Genomic DNA, 26,330 nt, shown 5'->3' on the forward strand with positions numbered 1-26,330 from the left:
AGACATGGAATCAGCCATGGCAGGAATCTTTATATCATAGAAATCAACAAATGTTATAAATCAGGGCTTTTTTTTTCCTTAAAAAGCTGGTTGTTAAATACCAGCACACCTCTGCCACTGTCTAAATCTTATACAAGTATCTTTTAAATGGAATGTAAACTACAGTTCCCATGACTGATCAATATAATTTTTCAATCTATCATTAATTATATAATATGTGAGATGTACAGTACTCCCCCATTATCTGAGTGAATGCCTGAAACCAGGGATAGTATCGAACGCTATATATACTTTTTTTTTCTATACACACACCTACAATAAAGTTTAATTTATAAACTAGGCACAGTAAGAGAATATTCGAGTTGCCAGCATAACTACTCTTGAGATTTGGGGCAATTATTAAGTAAAATAAGGGTTACTTGAACACAAGCACTGAGATACCATGACAGTCAATCTGATAACTTAGATGGCTACTAAGTGACTAATGGGTGGGTAGCATATACAGCATGAATACGCTGGAGAAAGGGATGATTCACATCCTAGGATGGAGCAGGAGGACACAAGATCTATCATGCTACTCCAAACAGAGCACAAATGAAAACTTATGAATTGTTTATTTCTGGAATTGTCCATTTAATATTTTCAGACTGCAGTTGAGCACAGGTAACTGAAATTGCAGAAAGCAAAACCACAGATAAGGGGGGAGTACTGTATTTCAGATCACCTCATGCAATTTTATGAGACTGATGTGCTGCCAGCTGCGCTAAGAGGGCAGATATCTCATGCAATTTTAAAAACAGTGTTATCGATATATTTAACATGCCATACAACTCACTCATTTAATGTGTACAGTGAAAAGATTTTTAACATATTCACAGAGTTGTGCAGCAATTACCACTAGCTAATTCCAGAACATTTTCATCATGCCAAAAACAAACCCTATACCCATTAGCAGTCACTCCCCATTCCTCCCTCCCCCCAGCCCCTGGCAACCACTAATATACCCTCTGTCTCTATAGATGTGCCTATTCTGGACATTTCATATAAATGGAACTATAAAATATGCAGTCTTTTGTGACTGGCTTCTTTCACTTGGCATAATGTTTTCAAGATTCATCTATTTTGTAGTATGTTTCAGTATTTCATTCCTTTATATGGTTCTATAATATTCCACTATATGCATATATCACATTTTGTCTATTCATTCACTTGATGAACATTTTTTCCCACTTTTTTGCTATTATGAATAATGCTGTTATGAATATCCATGTATAAGTTTTCTTTAAACAACAAATATTTGTCTAGATCAAGGCACCACCAGACCTGGTGTCTGGTGAGAGTCCACTTCCTGGCTTGTAGACAGCCAACTTCTCCATGTGTCCTCACAGGGCCAAGAGAGAGAAAGAGAGATGTGGCTCTTTTCATTATGGCATTAATCCCATCTTGAGGTCCTCACTCTCAGGAACTAATTTAACCTAATTACCTTACAAAGGCCCCACCTCCAAATATCATCATATTGTGGATTAGGGTTTCAACATCTGAATTTGGAAGTGACACAAACAATAAGTCCACAGTAGTAATGTTTACCGAATATTCACTAATAAAAGACAAAACTGGCAATGTGATTTCTACTTTTTTCACTGAGATCACACTGCATAAGATCAAGTTAAATTTGAAGATTCAATGAAAGGAAGAGCTTATTTGTGAACTACCCAGACAAGTGTGATAATTTTTGCTAAGATTAAAACTTTTCAAATCAATAAAAATGATTATTTTATACACTTTTCTAACATGAATCAATGTGCAGATTGTAGCAGTAATCACCAGTTCTATATACAAGGATTTCAAAAATTACAAGAAAAATTTGAAGGATACTTTGTTGATATTCATAAGCTTAGAGTTTCTTTTCAATTTATAGTATGTCTTTTTGATTTTCATGTTAATGATGGTAAGCTGACACAAGAATTGACAGTCTTATTAAATTTGAATAGATATAATTTTGAAATTGATAAACTTTTGCTTCAAAGTCAAATCAATTTTTCTTAAAAAAGATGAATCGATGTTCACACTCAAGAGAGCTTTACCTCATTCTGTATAGGTAGCATCACGAGATGCATCCAATTTGCTCTCCGTACAAACTCATCACTGTTACATTATCGGTACTTGAACTCTGCAGCTACCTCCAGCAAGGGTGGCAAGGGTGTCTTATTGTGTGTGTTGCTTATAATCAGAAAGAATAACATCATCAAGTTCAAAACTTTTATTCCTGGAGGTCATTAAAATTCATCTTTTTGTTTTCATGAGGCATCACCCTCAAGTGTGTTCTGGGGAGCACTGATTCCTGGGGGTACAAATAGGTGTTAACAGGAAAAAGCAGAATTGTTTTGGGAACAAGTAGACTGGAGAAATACTTGGTTATGGAAAGTTAATAAATTTCAATACAGCAGAACTTCACAGAGCCTTGGAGTATGTTGATACTTATACTAATCTCCTGGGGGCATGGGAAAGGTATAGTATTAAGTGTTTTCCTAAGTAATTTGGAACTGGCTCCCTGAAGGGACCAGTGATCCTTAGAACATATTCAGTTCTCATTTCTTTCACCTCAGTGAAGCAGGTAATTTGTTCTCTCTCTCTCTCTCTCTCTCTCTCTCTCTCTCTTTTTAAACAGCTGTGAACACTGAATTTTAGAGAGTGACACCCAAAGTTATCCCATTAGTTACTGGTTGAGCTGTGAATGCTGTCACCATAATATTAAAGCGTTAATTGAAATTCCACCTTGTATTATATGTAGAATTCAGAATTTCTGACCATTATGAATAATAAGTCTCTTAACATAGATGAATATTTTTATTGTTTCTTTGGTCCCTAGTTTATGTTTGTAGTACCATAGAACCACTTGAAGTAATATGATATAGCAACTTTTTGCCAATTCTCAAAACAAGTTAATGTTAATAATGTAACAGGTAGTAGAGAGGTCATTAGTGGAGAATGCCAAAACCTCCAACCAAAGCAAATATACAGTCTTTTAAAAATTATATGACAGAAGAATATCTCTCATTATTACATGCTGGCCAAGTTTTGTAGTGTAAGTTCCCCATTGTTAGAAGCCCTTGTAATAATCTTTCATTAAGACTAAAGATAATGTTAATTTTACAGGACACTCTTCTTTTTTTTAAATTGAAGTATAGTTGATTTACAATGTTGTGTTAATTTCTGCTGTACAGCAAAGTGATTCAGTTATATATATATATGCACATTCTTTTTTATATTCTTTTCCACTATGGTTTATCACAGGATATTGAATACAGTTCCCTGTGCAATACAGTAAGACCTTGCTGTTTATCTCTTCTGTATATAATAGTTTGCATCTGCTAACCCCAAACTCTCACTCCATCTCTCCCCCACCCCCCACCCTTGGCAACCACAGGTCTGTTCTCTATGTCTGTGAGTCTGTTTCTGTTTCGTAGGTAGGTTCATTTGGTGAGGACACATTTCTTAAATAACAAAGCCAAGGACCTTGTGTCTCTCTTTGGAAACGAAGGGTAATGTTCTACTTTGTCAATCTTGATCAATAAAATATTATTATAGAAACACAGATAGTTCTAGCTAGATCCTTCTGAAGGAGTCTGGTGATTTCCCAGGGACTTTTGAATGGTCATTTTTCGAAGATCACAAGGTTGGATTCAACAATACCCCAGTGCTGGTGCATTGATATTGCTGACTAATTATTGGGGGATCTAGTTATCCTTTCTTTTCTTTATATGATAGACATTATACCAGTTAGTGATTTTCTTTTGGAATTCACAAAGCTCAAGTGGTAACGTAAGGTCTAGAACTGACCTGCTTATAACTTCAGTGAATAATTTACCGTCCATGTGTCTTATTTTCAGTAATCAGGCAACATCAGATACCATTATGTACTAAAACTTGTATAAAAATATTGTTGGATAAAAAGAAAGTACCATTTCATGGTTGTTTTCCTCTTGTATGACTTATCTCTTCAAGTAGAGCAAGAACTAAGATTTACATTTTCATTCTAGCCCTATGGTGACTAGAATAGTAAATGACATCCTATATATTCGATTAATACTTGATATATCAGTTAGTTTTAATTATTTATTAGCAACATTTTTATCTGAAAGGTGTGACCTTGTTCTTCTATACCTCATAGGACTATTTCAAAGAAAAAATAAAATATCACAAGTGTGAAGACACTTAAAGCAATGACCCCTTAACTGATGTCCCTGTGTAATGTCAGTCTTTTGAAAAAAGTGTTCTGTAGTCATATATGTTGAAATGATGTTGCATAATTCTACAACTCTCTCTTCAAGCACATTTTGAAAGCTCTGAATGAACTGTATTATCTGCAATAAAGAAACAAGCTGCTCTGGTCTGAATAACAAAAAAAAAACATGATGAATTGATGTTATCAATGTAGATGTAAACACTAAAGGAAATACCTTTTTTTTTTTTTTTTACTTGATGCAATTATTGGAAACATTTTAAGTATGCTTTCAACAACTTAGTTATGTGACTCTACAGTCGGGAAGTAGCCTTGGGGGGATTGGTTCCAAGACCCATCGGGGATACAAAAATCCACAGATACTCAAGTCCCATAGTTGGCCCTCCATACGAGAGATTCTGCATCTCCATGTATAAGTTTTTGAGTGGACATACTTTTCATTTCTTTTGAGTGTATACCTAAGAATGGAATTGCTGTCATATGATAACTCTATGTTAAAAATTTTGAGGACTGTTTTCCAAAGTGGTTAAAACATTTTATATTTTCACCAGAAGTGTAAAATGGTTCCAATTGCTCCACATCCTGGCCAACACTTATTACCTGTCTTTCTTATTATAGCCATCATAGTGGGTGTTAAGAGGTATCTCATTGTGGTTTTGATTTCCATAATGACAAATGATGTTGAACATATTTTAGCGTATTTATTGGCCACTTGTACATCTTCTTTGGAAAAATGACTATTCTAATCTATTGCCCATTTTTAAATTGCATTATTTGTTTTTTTATTATTGATATGTAAGAGTTCTTTACATAGTCTGGATAAGATCCTTATCAGATATATGATTTGAACATATTTCCTCCCATTCTGTGGGTTATCTTTTTCACTTTATTGATAGCATTGTTTAAAGCACCTCATACAATTTTTTAAATTAATTTTTATTGGAGTATAGTTGATTTACAATGTTGTGTTAGTTTCAGGTATACAGCAAAGTGAATCAGTTATACATATATCCATTCTTTTTCAGATTCTTTTCCCATAGAGGTTATTAGAGAATATTGAGTAAAGTTCCCTGTGTTACAGAGTAGGTCCTTTTTAGTTATCAATTTTCTATATAGAAGTATGTATATGTTAATCTCAATCTCCTAATTTATCACTTCCTGCCACATTTTCCCTTTGGTAACCATAAGGTTGATTTCAAGATCTGTGAGTCTGTTTCTCTTTTGTATATAAGTCCATTTGTATCATTTTTAAAATTAGATTCCACATATAAGTGATAACATATGCTATTTGTCTTTCTCTGTCTGACTTACTTCACTTAGTATGATAATCTCTAGGTCCATTCATGTTGCTGCAAATGGCATTATTTCATTCTCTTTTTATGGCTGAGTAATATTCCATTGCATATATGTACCACATCTTCTTTATCCATTCCTCTGTTGATGGACATTTAGGTTGCTTCCATGTCTTGGCTACTGTAAATAGTGCTGCAGTGAACATTGGGATGTATGTATCTTTTTGAATTTTGGTTTTCTCTGGATATATGCCCAGGAGTGGGATTGCTGGATCATATGGTAGCTCTATATTTAGTTTTTTAAGAAACCTCCATACTGTTCTCCATAATGGTTGTACCAATTTACATTCTCACTAACAGTGTAGGAGGGTCCCCTTTTCTTCACACTCTCTCCAGTATTTATTGTTTGTAGATTTTTTGATGATGGCCATTCTGACCAGTGTGAGGCATTTTTCAGAGAACTAGAGCAAAAAATTTTAGAATTTGTATGGAAACACAGAAGACCCCAAATAGCCAAAGCGATCTTGAAAAAGAAGAATGGAGCTGAAGGAATCAGGCTGACTTCAGACTATACTACAAAGCTACAGTAATCAAAACAGTAATCAAAAAAGTATGGTACTGACACAAAAACAGATATATAAATCAATGGAACAGGACAGAAAGTCCAGAGATAAATCCATTCACCTATGGTCAACTAATCTCTGACTAAGGAGGCAAGAATATACAATGGAGAAAAGACAATCTCTTCAGTAAGTAGTGCTGGGAAAACTGGACAGCTACATGTAAAAGAATGAAAATAGAACACTCCCTAACACCATACACAAAAATAAACTCTAAATGGATTAAAGACCTAAATGTAAGGCCAGACACTATAAAACTCTTAGAGGAAAACATAGGCAGAACACTCTTTGACATAAATCACAGCAAGATCTTTTTTGACCTACCTCCTAGAGAAATGGAAATAAAAACAAAAATAAACAAATGGGACCTAATGAAACTTAAAAGGTTTTTCACAGCAAAGGAAACCATAAACAAAATGAAAACACAACCCTCAGAATGGGAGAAAATATTTGCAAATGAAGCGACTGACAAGGGATTAATCTCCAAAATATACAAACAGCTCATGCAGCTCAATATGAAAAAAACAAACAACCCAACCAAAAAATGGGCAGAATCTCTAAATAGACATTTCTCCAAAGAAGACATACAGATGGCCAAAAAGCACATGAAAAGATGCTCCACATCACTAATTAGAGAAATGCAAACCATACAACTTTTTAGGGCTTTCATTTATGACACTCATCAACCAAAACATGAAAATTATTGAAAATGCCTTACCCGAACTATTTCACAGTCAACATTCAATTCAGTTGCAACTGCTTCAATTTTCTCTCTACAAACAGAGCCAAGGCTGGTCATGCCATTGTCCCAGTACTTCTTAAGGGTGGCTAAGTCTTGGTCACTGAACTGAGTGCGGTCTTGTAGCTGTAAAAAACATTTTTAAAAATTAGAATACTCAAAGGAAGAATATTAAATCATCAGAGTGATATGTGCTAGGTTACTTTCAACACATAAATTAATTTCACAATTCTTACTCTGTGTTCCCCCTTGCTGAAATGGGCATTATCATGGTATTTATTACTCTGACATGAAAGTGTGCTAGAGTAAAATGAGTAAAAAAATTTACCTGATAACAATCAAGCAATGGTGACTTAAAATGGTTGTAGTGACACAAATAATACGTATTAATAGTAGAAAATACAGATATATTTAAAAAGAAGAGAATTTAAATCACTAACAATCCTGAAATTACACTTGTTAATTCTAATATATGTTCTTTCAAACTTTTTTCTATAATACATGTATTCACATTCACACTACATATATTTAAAAAATACCAGAGTCAGGATCATGTCACGGTGTTGTCTTTTGATAAATTAATCTAGACTTACCATAGATAGGCTCCTACTAATGTTATAATTAATTAAAAGACTAAATAAGAGAAATGTAATAAGATAATGTTGGTTTTTTTAATTAATTAATTTATTTATTTATTTATTTTTGGCTGTGTTGGGTCTTCGTTTCTGTGCGAGGGCTTTCTCTAGTTGCGGCGAGCGGGGGCCACTCTTCATCGCGGTGTGCGGGCCTCTCACTATCATGGCCTCTCTTGTTGTGGAGCACAGGCTCCAGACGCGCAGGCTCAGTAGTTGTGGCTCACGGGCTCAGATGCTCCGCGGCATGTGGGATCTTCCCAGACCAGGGCTCGAACCCGCATCCCCTGCATTAGCAGGCAGATTCTCAACCACTGCGCCACCAGGGAAGCCCCAAAGATAATGTTGTTTTAAAAGAATCATATTTATGGCTTCTGAAAGTTTCAGAATAAGCCCATCCTTTTTTTTCTTAGGGTTTTTTTAAACCAATAAACTATGGACTTTATATACTGTTTGAATTCAATGAATCCTGGAGGCACCCCTAGGAAATAAATTAGAAGCATGATAGAATAATGACCTCTATTTGTGAATAAGGAGTCATGAAAAGAAAGGTTAAAGGACTTATTCAACAGGGCACAGAGAGACCATAGCAGGGCTAGATGTAGAAATATATCTGATTTTTTTCTAGTAGCTTTATCCCTATGGTGTCTCCAATTATCTCAAGGGGTGGTAAAAAAATCTGAAAATTAACTTTAATTAAAAATATAGGGACTTCCCTGATGGTGCAGTGGTTAAGAATCTGCCTGCCAATACAAGGGACATGGGTTTGAGCCCTGGTCCGGGAGGATCTCACATGCCGTGGAGCAACTAAGCCTGCGGGCCACAACTACTGAGCCTGCGTGCCACAACTACTTCAGCCCACGTGCCTAGAGCCTGTGCTCCGCAACAAAGAGAACCCACCGTAATGAGAAGCCCGCACACCTCAACCACAACAAAGAGTAACCCCCGCTCGCCACAACTAGAGAAAGCCTGTGCACAGCAACGAAGACCCAATGCAGTCAAAAATAAATAAATAAATAAATTTATTTAAAAAAATATATATATATGCTGTTGAGGGGATATGGGGATATGTGTATACATATAGCTGATTCACTTTGCTATACAGCAGAAACTAACACACCATTGTAAAGCAATTATACTGCAATAAAGATGTTAAAAAAACAAAAAGGAAAACAAAAGAAAAATGCTGACACGTGGAAGAAGTTCTGCAAGAATATATAATAACCAACTATATATAGGGAAAACAGAAGACTTTTCACTTCCTAAGTTAAATATTGTTTAAAAAATTTAATAGGAACCTTTATGACCAAAATTTTAAATAAAAATAAAATTTGAAAACTAAATATCTATATCTATCTATCTATCTATATGCTGCAAAACCCTGTATGTGTATGTGTGTGTTTGTGATGAAAGAATGTGGTGAGAGCGAGAGTGAGAGAGAGAGAAAGCCTGTGAGACTGAATGAATTGAGGACAAAAGTGGCAAATCATGATGGCATGAGATGTGAGGTTCTGTTGCTACCTTCTACCTAAGAATAAATGATCTGGTCCCACAGAGAGGTTAGACTTCAAAGCCTTCCTAGACATAAAATGCTTTCAATGTTTCCTTCCTAACTGAAATTTAAAATGGAACCCTCTCCTAAATTAGATACAGGTAACAACAGGAAATAATGTACACAACATATAAACCATGACTTAAATAAAAGAGTTATCATAACTAAAACTGATACAATACTAAACAACAGGTGCAAATTTGTTTTAAAGCTACAATCTTTTGAAAAGAAATTTTAGCTATCAGGAGGAAAAACAATGTATGAATTCTCAGTTTACCACCAAGAAAGTGAAGTTAGATTGTACAATTAGTATGTGTCTTTTCATAAGACATATAGTACAGTTTTTCTTTGAGTGTGTGTCAATCAATTTCCTTACCAGCTAGATCTGTTCTCCCCCCAGTTAAAAAAAAAACCCTGATGCGTAACATTTATTACAAGTACTGATACTAAATTACATGTTTCCAATAAAAGAATCAAAACATGTCATCCAAGTTTTTTTTTAATCAAGTGAAATAACCCTCAAGTTATAATATTTATAACATAAAAATCTCATTATATGTCCCTCCTATATTTATTGTACAATAGTTGTGGAGCTAAAATTCTCAAAGCAAAACAAAGAGCAAAATAAATGGTAGTAAGTTTCTAGGTAGATTCAAATAATTCATAGCAGCCAGCATAAATATTCCCATATTTTTCCGTTGAACCAAATTCTCCACTATAAGCTAGCCTACATTATTGTCAAACTGGAAGGAATAATGAACAAAACACTGAACACACTGAGCCAATTAATTTGTAATTCATTTAGAGGACATCCAAAGCTGATTCATCCCTTAAATTGAACTAAATAAAAGCTGATTTGATTTGTTAGAAATTTCCTGCATTAGCAATGCTGAAGGCAACTTATTAAGACAACGCCTGATAAGTAGAAGCTCATGGGGAAAAGGGCAGTTATTTTTAAAGCTCCTAAGAGCATATTTTAACTAAGAAAATAAATAAGGTAATAAAAATCAATTAACATTAAAACTGAATACTCATTTACTGAAGAAAAAAAATGTGGACACTTAAAAGAGAAGGTGAATTCTTCCCCGAGGAGCTTGAAGTTGAAATCAGTTTTGTCTCTCTATTGAAATCTAAAGCCACTTTCACTTTACAAGACATCCCTCAGCCTTAACTGCTGACTTAAGTGAGGGAGACATATTAGTCAATTATCTTGCTGATGTTGTGAAGAGTAACATTCCAGTAACCCTGGAAATCTAGGTGAAAGCTGAGGTTTGGCCCATGTGACAAGACAATTGTTTTGATTTCACCTGGATTATATTGTAACACAATAGAAAAAAACCTTCTGGCCTCTTCACCAGCCTCAAGGACACTTCTAGGAATTTAGTTCTTTTATTTTTCTCTTAAAAATAAAACTAAGTGACAAAACTCTGATATTGGGGAGCAGAGTTTCCTGTTTTAAGTATGTATCTTAGTTAAATGTGGAACTGAATTATATATTTGTACTTAGAAGTAACCCTTTTGAAGTGAGAACTATTAAAAAATTTATAGCTCAATTAGCACTTCCTTCACCTTACTCCCTCAGTTTTCCATAGGCTGTGCACTACTCTGCCTTATCCCAATCATCAGTCCAGATATTAACCCATGCTGTTGAGATTTCAAACTTGTTTTGTGAAATCTTGTTCATTTTTTCACTAGACAATGGGCTGCTTAATAGCAGGTATCATGCCTTTTTACTTTTATTTTCATTGTAAAAATAAAAGTAATTATGCACTTGATTAAAAAAAAGTCAAACAATTAGAAAGGTATAAAATGAGCTACCGTCTCTCTCCTTCCTTAGTTACAAACTTCCAATCCTGACACCAAAGGCAACCACTGTCAGTAGTTTCCTGGGTAACATTCCAGGGTAAAAATGCATATACATTTAGAAAAAAAATTGATGATACTATAATTTAATTTTTTTCACTTAGTGTATCTTGAAGATCTTTCTATATCATCAGATACAGATATACTTCAGTCTTTTTAACTGCTACTTTGTGCTCCATCATATGGACACTATACAATTTACTTATGTAATTGTTATCTAATATTTTCTAATTATATTATCTAATTTAGTTATCTAATGGTGAACATTTAGGTGGTTTTCAGGTTATTGCTATTAAAAACAATGCTGAAATGGACATTCTGGTACCTATATCTTGCTTTATATTTGCAATTATATATGATGGGAAATTCCAAGCCATATGTTTTGATCACCTCCACTTCTTCCAGTTGATAAGGAAGGGATTCCTGCTTAGGGTTATGAGGATTGATAAACAACTGATTCCCAACACTAGACAGATGAAATCAACAGTAGTGTATTAGTCACATATACTTACAGCCTATAAGAGGAGAACATTGTATGCCATGCAGGGCCATAGGGTAATTCTACTTGGAAACAGAATGAACAAGCAGAGGCTGTGGTGTAACCCCTAGGCATGGTGAAATCTCTGTTTCCCACAGGAGAATGTGATTGACTTGTTTGAATCATTCTGTGGGCTAGCAGGGAACCGAAGCTTGCTATTCAGGGATAAGCAGGCACTGTGCCTGGTCCCCATGCTAAGGAGAGTTGTTTGAATATGGTACTTTATCTTCAGGAACACGATGGTAAGGGGAACTTGTGATTGGGCCATCATTCAAGACCCTCTCGGCTATCCCCAGATATCAAGACACATATAATATGGGGACTTAATTTTAGATCTTATACCACAAAATGGAATTGGTTGTCCAAAGAGTATGTGCATTTAATTTTCTTTTTTGTAAATATAGACAAATTGCCTGGACAAAGGCTGAAATGTATGATAGTCCTTATTTTCCTATATCTTTATCAATGCTAGGTATTATCCAACTTTATAATTTTTGCTAGTTTAGTGAAAAATGGTATTGTGCTGTTTTGATTTATATTTCTTTAAGAAAGACCAAGCGTTTTTATATGCTTATTGGCCTTATATTTCACAGAAATGCTTTTCTTTCTTATTTATTATTTTTTAAAAAAATTGTATACCCTTAGTGACCAGAACTGTGCTAAACATATGTTAGATATCTTTTTTGTAAACAATGATATTTTTAATCATATGAAATACATTTTCTATGATTAGCAATGCATTACCCTTTTAAACTGTATGATTTTAAAAAATGTATGCTTTACAGATATATTATTCCATTCAATTTACTTACTGATAACAGTACCTACCCCCAGTGAAAATGTCTTCTTATCTATAAGAGATTGAATATGGGGTCCTCATAAAGAATACTCTTTTGTGACTTCTGGGTGGAAATTTAATTTAACTAATTTTTTCCAAATTGTGATCAAACACACTAATATAAGATGTACCATTTTAACTATTTTTAAGTGTACAATTCAATAGTGGTAAATACATTCACATTGCTGTGCAACCAATCTCCAAAATTTTTCATAGCCATTAAACAAAAACTCCCATTTCCTCATCTGTCCAGCCACTGGCAACCAGCATTCTACTTTCTGTTTCTATGAGTTTGAATACTCCAGATAGCTTATCAAAGTGGAACAATACAGTATTGGTCTTTTTGTAGCTGATTTATTTCACTTAGCATAATTTCCTCAAGGTCCACCCATGTTGTAGCATGTGTCAGAATTTCCTCTCTTTTTAAGAATGAATAATATTCCCTTTCATGTATATACCACATTTGTTCATCAATGTATCTGCTGATGAACATTTGGGTTGCTTCCACATTTTGGCTATTGTGAAAAAAGCTACTACAAATGTTGGTGTACAGGTATCTGTTTGAGTCCCTCCTTTCAACTCTTTGGGGTATACACCCAGAAATTGAATGTCTGGATCATATGGTAATCGTATTTTTAATTTTTGGAGGAACCATCATAGCGCTTTCCATAGTGACTGTACCATTTTACATTCCCATCAACAGTGCACAAGTGTACTACTTTCTCCATATGCTCATGAACACTTGTTAGCTTAATTTTTTAATAGTTACCATGCTAATGGGTATGAGGTGATATTTCATTGTGGTTTTTATTTGCATTTTCCTGTGATGTTGGGCATTTTTTATATACTTGTTACCCATTTGTATATTTTATTTGACAAATGTCTATTGAAGTCTTTTGCCCATTTTTTTAAAAACATCTTTATTGGAGTATAATTGCTTTACAATGGTGTGTTAGTTTCTGTTTTATAACAAAGTGAATCAGTTATACATATACATATATCCCCATATATCTTCTCTTTTGTGTCACCCTCCCTCCCACCCTCCCTATCCCACCCCAGCTAGGTCAAAAAGCACCTAGCTGATCTCCCTGCGCTATGAACCTCCTTCCCACTAGCTATCTATTTTACATTTGGTAGTGTATATATGTCCATGACACTCTCTCGCTTTGTCCCAGCTTACCCTTCCCCCTCCCCGTATCCTCAAGTCCATTCTCTAGTAGGTCTCCGTCTTTATGTCTTTATTCCCATCTTGCCCCTAGGTTCTTCACGACCTTTTTTTTTTTTTTTTTTTAGATTCCATATATATGTGTTAGCATACGGTATTTGTTTTTCTCTTTCTGACTTACTTCACTCTGTGTGAAAGATTCTAGGCCCATCCACCTCACTACAAATAACTCAATTTCATTTCTTTTTCTGGCTGAGGAATATTCCATTGTATATATGTGCCACATCTTCTTTATCCATTCATCTATCAATGAATACTTAGGTTGCTTCCATGTCCTGGCTATTGTAAATAGAGCTGCAATGAACATTGTGGTACATGACTCTTTTTGAATTATGGTTTTCTCACGGTAAATGCCTAGTAGTGGGATTGCTGGGTCGTAGGGTAGTTCTATTTTTAGTTTTTTAAGGAACCTCCATACTGTTCTCCATAGTGGCTGTATCAATTTACATTCCCACCAAGAGTGCAAGAAGGTTCCCTTTTCTCTACACCCTCTCCAGCATTTATTATTTGTAGATTTTTTGATGATGGGCATTCTGACTGGTGTGAGATGATATCTCATTGTAGTTTTGATTTGCATTTCTCTAATGATTAATGATGTTGAGCATTCTTTCATGTGTTTGTTGGCAATCTGTATATCTTCTTTGGAGAAATGTCTATTTAGGTCTTCTGCCCATTTTTGAATTGGGTTGTTCGTTTTTTTGTTATTGAGCTGCATGAGCTGCTTGTAAATTTTGGAGATTAATCCTTTGTCAGTTGCTTCATTTGCAAATAATTTTTCCCATTCTGAGGGTTGTCTTTTGGTCTTGTTTATGGTTTCCTTTGCTGTGCAAAAGCTTTTAAGTTTCATTAGGTCCCATTTGTTTATTTTTGTTTTTATTTCCATTTCTCAAGAAGGTGGGTCAAAAAGGATCTTGCTGTGCTTTATGTCATAGAGTGTTCTGCCTATGTTTTCCTCTAAGAGTTTGATAGTGTCTGGCCTTACACTTAGGTCTTTAATCCATTTTGAGTTTATTTTTGTGTATGGTGTTAAGGAGTGTTCTAATTTCACACTTTTACATGTACCTGTCCAGTTTTCCCAGCACCACTTATTGAAGAGACTGTCTTTTCTCCACTGTATATTCTTGCCTCCTTTATCAAAGATAAGGGGACCATATGTGCGTGGGTTTATCTCTGGGCTTTCTATCCTGTTCCAATGATCTATATTTCTGTTTTTGTGCCAGTACCATACTGTCTTGATTACTGTAGCTTTGTAGTATAGTCTGAAGTCAGGCAGCCTGATTTCTCCAGCTCCGTTTTTCTTTCTCAAGATTGCTTTGGAAATTCTGGGTCTTTTGTGTTTCCAAACAAATTGTGAAATTTTTTTGTGCTAGTTCTGTGAAAAATAACAGTGGTAGTTTGATAGGGATTGCATTGAATCTGTACATTGCTTTGAGTAGTATATTCATTTTCACAATGTTGATTCTTCCAATCCAAGAACATGTTACATCTCTCCATCTATTTGTATCATCTTCAATTTCTTTCATCAGTGTCTTATAATTTTCTGCATACAGGACTTTTGTCTCCTTAGGTAGGTTTATTCCTAGATACTTTATTCTTTTTGTTGCAGTGGTAAATGGGAGTGTTTTCTTAATTTCACTTTCAGATTTTTCATTATTAGTGCATAGGAATGCAAGAGATTTCTGTGCATTAATTTTGTATCCTGCTACTTTACGAAATTCATTGATTAGCTCTAGTAATTTTCTGATAGCATATTTAGGATTCTCTAGTCATAGTATCATGTTATCTGCAAACAGTGACAGCTTTACTTCTTCTTTTCCGATTTGGATTCCTTTTATTTCTTTTTCTTCTCTGATTGCTGTGGCTAAAACTTCCAGAGGTATGTTAAATAATAGTGGTGAGAGTGGGCAACCTTGTCTTGTTCCTGATCTTAGTGGAAATGGTTTCAGTTTTCACCACTGAGGACGATGTTGGCTGTGGGTTTGTCATATATGGCCTTTTTTATGTTGAGCGAAGTTATTAACTTCGCTCTATGCCTACTTTCAAGAGGGTTTGTACCATAAATGGGTGTTAAATTTTGTCAAAAGCTTTCTGTGCACCTATTGAGATGATCATATGGTTTTTCCCCTTCAATTTGTTAATATGGTGTATCACATTGATTGATTTGCATATATTGAAGATTCCTTGCATTCCTGGGATAAACCACACTTGATTTTGGTGTATGATCCTTTTAATGTGCTGTTGGATTCTGTTTGCTAGTATTCTGTTGAGAACTTTTGCATCTATGTTCATCAGTGATATTGGTCTGTAGTTTTCTTTTTTGTGACAACTTTCTCTGGTTTTGGTATCACGGTGATGGTGGCCTGGCAGAATGAGCTGGGGAGTGTTCCTCCATCTGGAAGGGGAAGGAACAGTTTTGGAAGAGTTTGAGAAGGATAGGTGTTAGCTCTTCTCTAAATATTTGATAGAATTTGCCTGTGAAGCCATCTGGTCCTGGGCTTTTGTTTGTTGGAAGATTTTTAATCACAGTTTCAATTTCAGTGCTTGTGATTGGTCTGTTCATATTTTCTATTTCTTCCTGGATCAGTTTCAGAAGGTTGTGTATTTCTAAGAATTTGTCCATTTCTTCAAGGTTGTCCATTTCTTCAAGTTTGTCCATTTTATTGGCATATACTTGCTTGTAGTAATCTCTCATGATTCTTTGTATTTCTGCAGTGTCAGTTGTTACTTCTCCATTTTCATTTCTAACTCTACTGATTTGAGTCTTCTCCCTTTTTTTCTTGATGAGTCTGGCTAATGGTTTATCGATTTTGTTTATCTTCTCAAAGGACCAGCTTTTAGTTTTATTGATCTTTAGTATCGTTTCCTTCATTTCTTTTTCATTTATTTCTGCTCTGATCTTTATGATTTCTTACCTTCTGCTAACTTTGGGGGTTTTTTTGTTCTTCTTTCTCTCATTGCTTTAGGTGTAAGGTTAGGTTGTTTATTTGATATGTTTCTTGTTTCTTGAGGTAGGATTGTATTGCTATAAACTTCCCTCTTAGAACTGTTTTTGCTGCATCCTATAGGTTTGGGTCGTTGTGTTTTCATTTTCAATCGTTTCTGGGTATGTTTTGATTTCCTCTTTGATTTCTTCAGTGATCTCGTGCTTATTTAGTAGTGTATTCTTTAGCCTCCATGTGTTTGTATTTTTTACAGATTTTTTTTCTGTAATTGATATCTAGTCTCATAGCGTTGTGGTCGGAAAATATACCTGATACGATTTCAATTTTCTTATATTTACCAAGGCTTGATTTGTGACCCAAGATATGATCTATCCTGGAGAATGTTCCATGAGCACTTGAGAAAAATATGTATTCTGTTGTTTTTGGATGGAATAGCCTATAAATATCAATTAAGTCCATCTTGTTTAATGTATCATTTAAAGCTTGTGTTTCCTTATTTATTTTCATTTTGGATGACCTGTCCATTGGTGAAAGTGGGGTGTTAATGTCCCCTACTATGATTGTGTTACTGTCGATTTCCCCTTTTATGGCTGTTATCATTTGCCTTATGTATTGAGGTGCTCCTATGTTGGGTGAATAAATGTTTACAAGTGTTATGTCTTCTGCTTGGATTGATCCCTTCATCATTATGTAGTGTCCTTCTTTGTACCTTGTAATAGTCTTTGTTTTAAAGTCTATTTTGTCTGGTATAAGAATTGCTACTCCAGCTTTCTTTTGATTTCCATTTGAATGGAATACATTTTTCTATCCACTCACTTTCAGTCTGTATGTGTCCCTAGGTCTGAAGTGGGTCTCTTGTAGACAGCATATAGATGGGTCTTGTTTTTGTATCCATTCAGCCAGTCTATGTGTTTTGTTGAAGCATTTAATACATTTATATTTAAGGTAATTATCAATATGTATGTTCCTATTACCATTTTCTTAACTGTTTTGTGTTTGTTTTTGTAGGTCTTTTCCTTCTCTTGTGTTTCCTGCCTACAGAAGTGCCTTTAGCATTTGTTGTAAAGCTGGTTTGGTGGTGCTGAATTCTCTTAGCTTTTGCTTGTCTATAAAGGTTTTAATTTCTCCATGAAATCTTAATGAGATCCTTGCTGGGTAGAATAATCTTGATTGTAGGTTTTTCCCCTTCCTCACTTTAAATATGTCCTGCCACTCCCTTCTGGCTTGCAGAGTTTCTGCTGAAATATCAGCTGTTAACCTTATGGGGATTCCCTTGTATGTTATTTGTTGTTTTTCCCTTGCTGCTTTTAATATTTTTTTTGTATTTAATTTTTGATAGTTTGATTAATATGTGTCTTGGCGTGTTTATCCTTGGATTTATCTTGTGTGGGACTCTCTGTGCTTCCTGGCCTTGATTAACTATTTCCTTTCCCATATTAGGGAAGTTTTCAACTATAATCTCTTCGAATAGTTTCTCAGCCCCTTTCTTTTTCTCTTCTTCTTCTGGGACCCCTATAATTTAAATGTTGGTGTGTTTAATGTTGTCCCAGAGGTCTCTGAGACTGTCCTCAATCTTTTCATTCTTTTATCTTTATTCTGATTTGCAGTAGTTATTTCCACTCTTTTATCTTCCAGGTCACTTACCCGTTCTTCTGCCTCAGTTATTCTGCTATTGATCTGTTTTAGAGAATTTTTAATTTCATTTATTGTGTTGTTAATCACTGTTTGTTTTCTCTTTAATTCTTCTAGGTCCTTATTAAGCGTTTCTTGTATTTTCTCCATTCTATTTCCAAGATTTTGGATCATCTTTACTATCATTATTCTCAATTCTTTTTCAGGTGGACTGCCTATTTCCTCTTAATTTGTTAGGTCTGGTGGGTTTTTGCCTTGCTCCTTCATCTTCTGTGTGTTTTTCTGTCTTCTCTTTTTGCTTAACTTACTGTGTTTGGGGTCTCCTTTTCGCAGGCTGCAGTTTTGTAGTTCCTGTTGTTCTTGGTGTCTGTCCCCAGTGGCTAAGGTTGGTTCCGTGGGTTGTGTAGGCTTCCTGGTGGAGGGCAGTTGTGTCTGTGCTCTGGTGGATGAGGTTGGATCTTGTCTTTCTGGTGGGCATGTCCACGTCTGGTGGTGTGTTTTGGGGTGTCTGTGGCCTTATTATGATTTTAGGCAGCCTCTCTGTTAATGGGTGGGGTTGTGTTCCTCTCTTGCTTGTTGTTTGGCATAGGGTGTCCAGCACTGTAGCTTGCTGGTCATTGAGTGGGGCTGGGTCTTGTCATTGAGATGGAGATCTCTGGGAGATTTTTTCCATTTGATATTACATGGAGCTGGGACCAGTGGACCAGTGTCCTTAACTTGGCTCTCCCACTTCAGAGGCACAGCCCTGATGCCTGGCTGGAGCACCAAGAGCGTGTCATCCACACAGGTCAGAATAAAAGGGAGAAAAAAAGGAAAGAAAGAAAGAAGAAGATAAAATAATATAAAATAAAGTAAAATAAAATAAAATAATGTTATTAAAATAAAAAATAAAAAATAATTATTTAAAAAATTGTTTTTAAATAATAAAAAAAAAGAGAGAAAGGAGAGAGCAACCAAACCTAAAAACAAATCCACCAATGGTAACAAGTGCTAAAAACTATACTAAAAAGAAAAAAAAAAAAAACACAGACAGACAGAACCCTAGGACAAATGGTAAAAGGAAAGCTATACAGACAAAATCACACACAGTAGCATACACATACACACTCACAAAAAGAAAAAGTGAAAAAAATATGTATATTGTTACTCCCAAAATCCACCTCCTCAATTTGGGATGGTTCGTTGTCTATTCAGGTATTCCACAGATGCAGGGTACATCAAGTTGATTGTGGAGATTTAATCCACTGCTCATGATGCTGCTGGGAGAAATTTCCCTTTCTCTTCTTTGTTAGCACAGCTCCTGGGGTTCAGCTTTGATTTGGACCCGCATCTGCGTGTAGGTCACCTGAGGGCATCTGTTCTTCGCTCAGACAGGATAGGGTTAAAGGAGCAGCTGCTTTAGGTGCTCTGGCTCACTTAGGCCGGGGTCAGGGAGGGGTACGGAATGCAGGGCGAGTCTGTGGCGGCAGAGGCCGGCGTGACTTTGCACCAGCGTGAGGCGTGCCGTGTGTTCTCCCGGGGAAGTTGTCCCTGGATCACGGGACCCTGGCAGTGGCAGGCTGCTCAGGCTCCCGGGAGGGGCAGTGTGGATAGTGACCTGTGCTTGCACACAGGCTTCTTGGTGGCTGCAGCAGCAGCCTTAGCGTCTCATGCCCATCTCTGAGGTCTGCGCTGATAGTCGCGGCTCGCGCCCATCTCTGGAGTTCCTTTAAGTGGCGCTCTTAATCCCCTCTCTTACCGCACCAGGAAACAAAGAGGTAAGAAAAAGTCCTTTGCCTCTTTGGCAGCTCCAGACTTTTTCCCGGACTCCCTCCTGGCTAGCTGTGGCACACTAGCCCCCTTCAGGCTGTGTTCACGCAGCCAACCCCAGTCCTCTCCCTGGGATCTGACCTCCGAAGCCCGAGCCTCAGTTCCCAGCCCCCACCCGCCCCGGCGGGTGAGCAGACAAGCCTCTCGGTCTGGTGAATGCTGGTTGGCACTGATCCTCTGTGTAGGAATCTCTCTGCTTTGCCCTCCACACCCCTGTTGCTGCACTCTCCTCCGTGGCTCCGAAGCTTCCCCGCTGCCCACCCCCCATCTCCGTCAGTGAAGGGACTTCCTCGTGTGTGGAAGCTTTTCCTCCTTCACAGCTCCCTCCCAGAGATGCAGGTCCCATCCCTATTCTTTATCTCTGTTTTTTCTTTTTTCTTTTGCCCTATCCAGGTACGTGGGGAGTTTCTTGCCTTTTGGGAGGTCTGAGGTCTTCTGCCAGCGTTCAGTAAGTGTTCTGTAGGAGTTGTTCCACATGTAGATGTATTTCTGATGTATTTGTGGGGAGGAAGGTGATTTCTGCCTATTACTCTTACGCCATCTTGGAGTTCTTCCCCTTGCCCATTTTTTAATCATGTTATTTGTTTTTCTGTTGTTGAGTTGTAGGAGTTCTTTATGTATTCCTAATATTAACACCTTATCAGATAAGAGATTTATCTTTTAAGTTCTCATAATTTTTAGTCCTTGAATTTCTGAGATATATTCCTGTGATGATTAATTTTATGTGTCAACTTGACTGGGCCATAGGGTGCCCGGACATTTGGTCAAACATTATTCTGAGTGTATCTGTGATGGTGTTTCAAGATAAGATTAACATTTCAATCAGTAGATTGAATTAAGCAGATCACCCTCCCTACTTCGGGTGTGCCTCGTCCAATCAAATGAAGACATGAATAGAATAAAAACACTGAGTAAGAGGGTACTCCTTCTGCCTGATTGCTTGAGCTACAACATTGGTCTTTTCTAGCCTTTGGACTCAGACTGAAACAGTAGCTGTTCTTGGGACTGGAGCCTGCTGGCTTACAGACTGGACCTTGCACTATCAGCTGTCCTGATTCTCAAGTCTTTGGACTTCGACTGGAACTACACTCTGGCTTTCCTAGTTCCCTAGCTTGCTGACTGCAGATCTTGGGACATCTTAAGCCTCCATAATTGTGTGAGCCAATCCCTTATAATCTCTCTCTCTCTCTCTCTGTCTCTCTCTCTCTATATATCTATATATATATATATACACACACATATATATACTTTCTCTCTCCCCTCATATAAATATACATACACATATATACATACATACATCTTATTGGTTCTGTTTCTCTGGAGAACTCTGACTAATCTCTTTATAAACCTAAGGCCACTTGTACTTTAATCTTGAGAAGAACATCCTTCAACTTTACACTATAGGTGTCTGGGCATAGGGTATCTTGAATCTTTAGTCCTAGGAATACTGTCATCCAAATCCTTGACTCAATGTCCTTCAAAAGCCACCACATATAAGAACTTACTGTCATTTTTGGTTTCATTCTTTTAAAAAGATCAACAGCCAACTCTAGAATTTAAACTGACAGTGTCCAGCTGATATTTTTCTTGTCTCATGTACAGTTTCAATCACAATCTTCTGCTACAGGAACACCATACAAAATGTATCAGGCAGAAACAGAAAACTTCTTTATACTGATGAGCAGATGTAAAGCAAAAACCCTTATTATCATAGGTAAGTTTAAAAACATTGAATGCAGATAACTAGACTTTTAAAGAATTCCCTGGAGAAACTGACTCATCCTCTTTGGAAAGAATCAAATAAGGGTTTTTTCTCTAAACTTAGCAGGCAGTAGTCTCAATACAAAATAAAGGAATCGCTGGTAACCCTCTACATACAAGAGCAAATTTGCTGAAAACAAAACACAACACAACAAAATCTCACATCACTTCAACATGTATACAAAACTTCTCTAGCAACAAAAATTAAAAGCCAGAGGCAGCAGAGATTCTGATATTGTTGTGCATATAGTAGGGGCTTAAATCTGGTAACAAGTAGTGAACTGTAATTTTACTCCTTAGTGCAAAATAGTGGGAATCAAGAAAGTCCTAGATTTTAATCTTAACTTTGTCTCTTCCTAGTTGTGGGCAAGTGACTTAATCTCTGAGGCTTAGTTTCCTTATCTGGAAATGGGAATAATACTACCTACCTCATAGGACTGCTAAAAAGATTAAAAGAGAAAACCCTTATAAAACAAAACATGCTCATAGAGGGACCCAATAAACGTTAGTCTCCCCCTGGCACCTACTCCGCTCCCCACACCCCTACCTCTATCCTAAACAGGAAGAAAGTACAAGGTGCTATTAGGGGAAGACTAATTTAAAAGAAGAATCACATATACCTGAGGGAAAAACCTGCTATTTTAGAAAAAAAAAAAAAAAACAAAGCAAAAAACAGTTGTAGCTGGGCATGCTTGGAATTTGCCCCAGCTTCTTTGTGAAGGGCATCTCATCCTGCCTACTTTTTTCTTCTTTTAGAAATTATACCTTTGCATATATTCAAGACAGAGGATGTAGCTTTTTTTTTTTTTTTTTTTTTTTTACTATTTCTATTTTAGTCACAGTTCCCAGGGAACACAGATGTCACTTGGATGATAGCTAGCATGTTAAGAAGGTCTGATTTCCTGTCTTGCCAGTATCACATCACCATTCAGAAGGTCTTATAGAGATCCCCCTGTGATGGCTGCTCAGGTTCACATTTGGTACTGCCAGCTATTATGTGCTGTCTGAGGAACTTTCTTTGTTGACTAAATTAAATATTGGGAGTCCAATATTTGGGAGTCCTGAAGCAAAGTTCTGGACCTAAAAGGCAAACTGCTGCAGGATCCTTCTGCAATATGGCACTTGGTCATCTGCTCATTGCCACTACTTCTGCTGCTTACTTCCTATAGTTCTTATACATTGGTGGTATTTCTCCATTATTAATTTAGTAATTAATAAAATTAGGAAAAAGTTAAAAAATAAATCAAAATAGGAAGCCCACATCAAAGGATACAAATGAACTTATGTACAAAACAGAAATAGAGTTACAGATGTCAAAAACAAACTTATGGTTACCAGGGTGTAAGCGTGGGGGTGGGGAAGATAAATTGGAAGATTGGGATTGACATATACACATTACTATATATAAAATAGATAACTAATAGGGACCTACTGTATAGCACAGGGAACTCTACTCACTCTGTAATGGCCTATATGGGAAAAGAATCTTAAAAAGAATGGATATATGTATATGTATAACTGATTCACTTTGCTGTACACCTGAAACAAACACAACATTGTAAGTCAACTATACTCCAATAAAATTTTTTTAAAATGTAATTTGAGAGGAGTCTCTTATTGATACAATAGAATAAACCTGTAGACATCTTGGAATGTTCAGATCTAATAAAACAGCAGCCACTAGGACAGAAAGGAGAATACAGGATCATAGAATTAGACACAAAGGGGGTAAGCATAGTAGTAAATCAGGTAGTTCAGCACTGAGGAAAACTTACATAATTTTTCCTTACATATGTCTCACAATCTTAATCCAGTAGCAGAAAGTGCTGTTAAATTTTTCAGTGTTAAGTACATTTTTGGCATCATATATGGATATTAAGTTATGCACATCCATACTTAATATGCAATTTTAAGACATCGAATGACAGTAACTTTTTGCATAACCTTAAGTGAGAAGAAAAATCAGTGATAAACCTTCCACTAGATGGGAAATTTTGTCAGACAGTCAATTAACATTATTGGGTGTCTACTGCATGATACATAAGCATACAGATTTACTGTTTATAAGTTTACATTTGCTGTCACTAAAACTCATGTGTCGCTGAGGATTCTGTAATATAAGTTTGAACCCCAGCAGACTTTTGCCACTTAAATTCTTCTTTTCTTTAATTTCACTGCATTGTACAGGTTCTTTTTTGTTCTTACATTTTTTAAAAAATATTTTTATCTTACTGAACTAAGGTATAACACAGACCTAAAAATGAGAATTATTCTTGTAAAATGTAATTAAACTCCAAAAGGTTTATCAGAAGGTATGACTTTTCAGTCAGGGTTCTTACCTGAGAATGGGAAAGCTTTTGCAATGAGTATAAAACAAATATAATCATAAAAATTAAGATGTTTCATTTGCAGCATGTGAGCGACAGGACATACTTCTTGCCTTAAAGTATGCTATTTAAAAATAACTTATTCATAAAGGCTGATGTTTTGAAAAAACAGATTAAAACAAAACAAAAACAAGTCCATAAACATTATCTAAAGAATAAGGCCTAAGTTAGGGGAAAACTATGTCTTACCAGCCAGGATGTCCCTAACCTACTCAAGTGTGAAAGAATGAAGACCAGAGCTATTCTGAAGACTTGCACAATAGATTAAAAATCCAAATTCATTTGACTGGTGCATTTTTTATTGAAAACACTTATTGTTTTTTTAAATTTATTTATCTATTTTTTACATGGAGTTGAAATCAATTGATAGCAAGTTAAAGACGATATATATTTTTAACCATGTTTTGAAATTGAAGTATAGTTACTTTACAATGTTGTGTTAGTTTCAGGTGTACAGCAAAGTGATTCAGTTATACATATATATATATTATTTTTCAGATTCTTTTCCATTATAGGTTATTACAAGATATTAAATATAGTTCCCTGTGCTATACAGTAGATCATTGTTTTTATCTATTTTTTATTTTTATTATCTTTATTATTTTTAAATTTTTATTTTATATTGGAGTATATTTCATTTACAATTTTTTGTTAGCTTCAGGTGTACAGCAAAGTGATTCAGTTATACATATACATATATCTATTCTTTTTCAAATTCTTTTCCCATTTAGGTTATTACAGAATGTTGAGTAGAGTTCCCTGAGTAGAGTTACAGTAGGTCATTGTTGATTTTCTATTTTATATATGGTAGTGTGTATATATTAATTCAAAACTCCTAATTTATTTCTCTCCCCGTACCCTCCCACTGCCCCCTGCGATCCCCTTTAATAACCATATGTTTGGAAAACCTTGCTTTTAAATGGGCTTCAATCCATGTTTAGAAACACCAGAATCTAGTAGGTAATGTGGCTAAGCAAAAAGATTTAGTTTCTGAATCTTGACACTTTGAACATGATAGCTAAATAGCATGTATATTAAAAATCCAAATTACAAAGTGCATTTGAATCACTTAGAAACTTTATCTTAAAAAAAGAAAAATAATTCTTAAAATAGTTTTGATAACCAAATTAGGTTGTGACCATTTTGAAAATATGAACAATTATATAAATTTCAAAAGTGGTATATATAAGATAAAAAGATAGCTTTCTTCTCAATTTTGGTCCTTCTTAATCTATCTGTAGAATGATGGCAACACCAATACAGGAAGAAAAGCTTTTGGGAATGCAGACTTACACTAGCAAATGTTTAGAATTAACATGAATGTTTACAGATGACTGAAATTAAGTCACCCAAAGGGAGAAGAGATTTTCTTAGGTGATTTTATAATATTGCACATGAATTTTGAAACCTGATTTCATACATGATAACATAAACCATAAATAGAGAAATCTGCACCCAATCCAGATTTAAAAACAACTTCCAAAATAATGTACATTAGTTTATTGCTTTTTGTGGTAAAATTGAGAAAAACTTGTTTCAAGTCTACTGTAATTTTATATTAACATGCATTATATGCAGTTTTCACTGTTAACTTCAGTAATAAGTACTAAAAGTGTTAAAAGTCATCAAGACCATATGTTTGGCTACATTTACCTGCTACTGTTGTTATTATGCTACTGTTGTTATTATTTTGTTACTATTACATTGTGTACCTAGAAGCATCAACCATCCCAATCTCTATTCACACATGCATCTAGTTCTAAAGCATATAGTCCTAGGGAGTCTTAAAATAATCTGCTGTTGATAAGTGTAATAAAAAATTCTATTTTTTCCAGTAAATTGTTAACCTGTGATTGATGTTAACTAAACTTATTGTGGTTAAAATTTCATGCTATATACATATCAAATCATTATGCTGTACATATGCTTCAACATGTACGTATTATGCTTGGATGAATGCAATGTTATATGCCAATTATGTCTCAATAAAACTGGGAAAAATAAAATAAAATATAAATGTCATTAAGGCAATAATTCATATCCAGTTTTACTCTGTCCTATGTTAAATAAACTTTTACAGAAAAAATTTTAAAAAGTTAATTCCTGTTTCCAATATTGTAGTTTAGTATCCTCTGTTGTGCTGCACTTGTAATGGTATAAATTTTTTTATCATATTCCAAAAATTTGCTTAGCTTTTAATTATAAGCTACTAGAGGGCACAGATTGAAAGACTTAGCTTTTCTTTGTATAATGCTTA

At 35.5% G+C, this 26,330-nt stretch overlaps 1 protein-coding gene across 1 annotated transcript in view; it reads right to left on the minus strand.

The window, feature by feature from the left end:
- HDX (highly divergent homeobox) overlaps positions 1 to 26,330 on the minus strand; it is a 158,971-nt gene that overhangs the window by 49,253 nt on the left and 83,388 nt on the right. The window contains exon 5 of the mRNA XM_061178991.1: positions 6,874 to 7,020. Coding sequence (XP_061034974.1) covers positions 6,874 to 7,020 — 147 coding nt within the window. The remainder of the gene's footprint in view (positions 1 to 6,873; positions 7,021 to 26,330) is intronic.

This window comes from Eubalaena glacialis, chromosome X (assembly GCF_028564815.1).
Source record: "Eubalaena glacialis isolate mEubGla1 chromosome X, mEubGla1.1.hap2.+ XY, whole genome shotgun sequence".
In the NCBI taxonomy this organism is placed as follows: domain Eukaryota; kingdom Metazoa; phylum Chordata; class Mammalia; order Artiodactyla; family Balaenidae; genus Eubalaena; species Eubalaena glacialis.